The 3,940-nt window shown below is 46.0% G+C and overlaps 1 protein-coding gene across 1 annotated transcript; it reads left to right on the top strand.

Moving 5' to 3' along the window:
• LOC120642806 (probable carboxylesterase Os04g0669500) lies at positions 1 to 3,168 on the top strand. Its single transcript, XM_039919404.1, has 6 exons — positions 1 to 355; positions 449 to 501; positions 584 to 707; positions 803 to 924; positions 1,949 to 2,056; positions 2,742 to 3,168. Exons 1-6 carry the CDS (start codon positions 70 to 72, stop codon positions 2,841 to 2,843), a joined length of 795 nt encoding a protein of 264 aa, XP_039775338.1. The 5' UTR covers positions 1 to 69; the 3' UTR covers positions 2,844 to 3,168.
• Positions 3,169 to 3,940: the final 772 nt, after the last annotated feature.

Here is a 3,940-nt window from a genome sequence, read left to right as displayed (position 1 = left end):
GGCAGCTATCATCGCACTCAGCGAAACCGATCTCAGCGACGCTTTTCGGCCCGGCCCGGCCCATGACCCATGGGTAGCCTGGTCCGCTTCCTCTTCACCCTCGCCGCGGCCGTTGGCGCAGCCGCCCTCCTCTCCGCTTCCCTCCGCCGCCGCGCGCCGCCGTCCGGCCTTCCTGCCCAGCTCGTCCCCTCCTCCCACATGGCGGGACGGAACCGGAGCTTCGTGCTGTGGCTGCACGGCCTCGGCGACTCCGGCCCCGCCAACGAGCCCATCCGCAACTTCTTCTCCGCCCCGGAGTTCCGCCTCACCAAGTGGTCCTTCCCCTCCGCCCCCCGCTCCCCCGTCTCCTGCAACAGTAACCTTCCTCCACGCCCTCCTCTTATTTATGCCCTCTAGACTGCGCCAAGTTAACATCAGCTGATCCCTAGAGAAATTCCCCTCCCTGCAGATGGTTTTGTGATGCCGTCGTGGTTCGATATCCACGAGCTACCCATGAGCGCTGTGAGTTCACTAGCTATCACTTGTAAACAGATACCTAAATGTGGCGTTAGGTGTTGATCTGGGAGAAATGCTGAACGAGTAGGGTTCTCCGCAAGATGAGAGTGGGGTTCTGAAGGCTGTGGAAAATGTGCACGCCATGATAGATAAGGAAGTAGCCGATGGCATCCACCCTGACAACATCTTTGTTTGTGGTTTTAGCCAAGGAGGTAAGGATAGCATTGATGGATTGATTTGATTGTCGAGGGTAGCATTTTGAAAGTATTGTGAACTAAATCGTTAGATGACAATTTTGGAACTGCAGGTGCTCTGACATTAGCTAGTGTGCTGCTTTATCCGAAGAAGCTAGGTGGAGGAGCAGTCTTCAGCGGGTGGGTGCCTTTCGGTTCATCAGTCACCGAGAGGATTTCACCTGAAGCAAGGAAGGTAATCAATATTTTCATCCCTCCGTCCCTTCTATTTAGTTTAATGCACTATCACAAGGTGCAAGGAAGCTTAGATATATGGGTTGGTAAAAATTGCTGAATGACAAGACTGATGATATTTGATCTTTGGTACCTTGTCGGCACCCTTTGTTTTGAAATAACTGCACTTACTTGTGGAACACTGCTGGAACCTCTACCTACAATGGGGTGGCCACTCCAGGAACCATCATCTATTTAAGATTCTTTCAAGCAGCTAGTGCATGTAGTTATAACACTGGTCAGTTATGACTTATCAATGTTGTTCTGTGAGCAAACCAGAGACATATGAATGATGCAGAATTGTAATTTGTTAAACTGAAGTACTGAACAACTAAATGTTTCTTGTGTAAGTGATCAAAATGATAAGATCCTCAACTTCGGATGGAATTCACTGTGTCTGACTTAAAAACTGTTTCTGAGTTGGTACTTGAGATTTAATATTCAGAGTTTTGTCCTGAACACAAAAAATACGTCAATATATGAATTTTGCATATCAAGGAGGCTCAAGTTGAGGCAAAGGAATATATGCCCCATTTTAGGACTTTCGAGGTAGGAAGTAGGATAGGGGAAAAAAGGTTATTCACTATGGCAAGTATAATAGATTGACCTCTTAATGAAATACGGCGGGGCCGTCATCTTAAATATAATAGATAGATTGAGCATTGGTACAGGAGATCTACAGGACCTGATCTTGTGCTGAAGGAGACAGCTTCAGATGAACTTCAATCTCATCTGTTAATTTGGGGTTTAGAGTAGCTAGTTAATTGGTCTCTATGCAATTGTGATGTTGAAGACATTTATTTGGTCTTTGTGGTCCGTATAGAGATTGCAATCCTTGGTCGTGTATCCTTGTTTGACCCTGGGCATTATGATCATTGTATATATATTGAGTAGGGGTGCTTCCCTGAGGTTTGAATACAAATTTGAATTTCTAATGTGTTCATTACTTTATTTACTATTATACTGAAACCCTTTCAACTTTTCAGACCCCAATCCTTTGGTCGCATGGAATGGCTGACAGAACAGTATTGTTTGAAGCTGGTCAAGCTGGTCCACCATTTTTGCAAAGCGTCGGTGTTCCCTGTGAATTCAAGGTAGATTTCTATAGAGTAAAGTTCATGGCCGGTCCTTAAACATGTGTGGGTGTGTCATCCCGGTCCTCGAACTTAGAAAGTGTGTCATTCTGGTCCTTAAACTTAGTTTGGGTTTTATATTCATCCAAACGGATCTGGGCCCACTTATTTGATTTGGGACACAGGCACCGCGGCCTTGCATGTGAGTAGCCGCCGCCGCCGCACCTAGTAGCCAGGCTCGGACACGGTGTCATCCGTGCGCGGTCTCGTGCTGCTGCAGCTGCTGGACCCTAGATAGCACAGGCACCGCTCGCTGTTTCGTGCTGCAGCAGGCGATGGCTAGCACAGGCACGTACTACACCCGTACACCGCGCAGGCGAACAGCTGCCAGCATAGGCACGCTGGTGAGCACTGACGCCGTTGCCGCATAGTGCGGTGGCAGCCGTGCCGAACAGTGGCGTGGCGATGAGCTTGCCCAGATCAGAGACAACTGGGCCCAGATCCATTTGGATGAATATGAAACCCAAACGAGGTTTAAGGACCGAAATGACACATTCTGAGTTTGAGGACCAGGATGACACACCTGCACAAGTTTAAGGACCGGCCATGAACTTTACTCTATATGATCCTTTTTCTTTCACGTCAAAGGACCTTTAATGTCTGTGATTTCTGAATACTGAGTATCCAAATCGTGTGCATTTTACAGGCATATCCAGATCTTGGCCATTCGCTTTCCAAAGAAGAGCTACTTTATCTTGAGTCGTGGATCAAGAGTCGTCTCAATGCCTCTGCAGAAAAGGACAGTTAACATTTTCTTCGTTCAAGACACCACCACTTCCCCAGTATACTGGTTGGCTGATGCCGTCATGTTTAAGTTGGATTTGGTCTTCCTGACTTCGCCTCATGCATCTTATTATTTGAGACTTCTCATGTATATCATTGTGTCAACGGATGAATTCACTGATGAATCACTCAGCTACTGGGCCTGGAATTTTTTGTGATATCCACCTGGCATTAAAATAGTAAACTAGATATACTCAGCTACTGTTTCTATTCAAACAATCTACTATGTATATTTGGTCCACATTCGTACTTTTCCAATTGATTATCGGTGCCGTGCCCTTTGAGAACCATAGAGCTATCACGATGCCAGGACTCTTCAGGCCATGGATCTTGTGAATGTACTTCTGATGTCCCTGGCATCGCACGTATAAGGGCTGCAGCTCCGGCTTGTTGCAGGAACTGACATTCTTCGTCTCTTGGTTCCAAGTTCTGATCATATGGCTTTTTTTCCGCATGGTTGTGATAGAGGGTGTGTTTAGTTCCCATAAAATTTCAAAACTTTCCATCACATCCATCACATCTCCTATCACATCGAAACATTAAATATAGCAAATAACCCATGCATGGAGTACTAAATGTACTTAAATAAAAAAATTAATTGCATAATTTTGATGTACGTTGCGAGACGAATTTTTTGAGCCTAGTTAGGTCATGGTAGGACAATATTTACCACAAACAAACGAAAAGTGTTACAGTGTACTACAGTGACTGATGCGACTTTTTCTCCTTCCTTTTCCACTCGTCTAAACACAGCCAGAACAGCTTATCGTCTACCTTCACTCGGTGCCAGCTCAGTGTATTTGGACCCTGTCGTGATGTATACGTGAGCTTACTGATTCTAGTCAACGTCGATTTTCCAGGTGTAGCTAGTATCCGTTTAACGGGAAGGTCCTTTCCATGTAACAAAAATTCTGAACGTGTCATACTGGACTGCTGTTCTGTCAGCCAGAAGGTATTTCTTTTTCCACAGACTCGATTAAGCCTGATGCGCCTGGTCAACTAAACTGGCTTGACCCTCCATTGGCATGTAGAGTATCTTTCAAAGATCAGGATGGGGAACAC

This window comes from Panicum virgatum, chromosome 7K, assembly GCF_016808335.1.
Source record: "Panicum virgatum strain AP13 chromosome 7K, P.virgatum_v5, whole genome shotgun sequence".
Taxonomy (NCBI): Eukaryota; Viridiplantae; Streptophyta; class Magnoliopsida; order Poales; family Poaceae; genus Panicum; species Panicum virgatum.
The sequence above is the reverse complement of the archived record's forward strand: the minus strand, read 5'-3'. Positions and strand labels throughout refer to the sequence as shown.

Bases quoted from the DNA above. Each gene is read 5' to 3' on its own strand.
- LOC120642806 (XM_039919404.1), top strand. From the start codon at position 70: ATGGGTAGCCTGGTCCGCTTCCTCTTCACCCTCGCCGCGGCCGTTGGC. The intron at 502-583 runs GTGAGTTCACTA...CTGAACGAGTAG, and splicing joins ACGAGCTACCCATGAGCGCT to GGTTCTCCGCAAGATGAGAG. The intron at 925-1,948 runs GTAATCAATATT...TCAACTTTTCAG, and splicing joins TTTCACCTGAAGCAAGGAAG to ACCCCAATCCTTTGGTCGCA.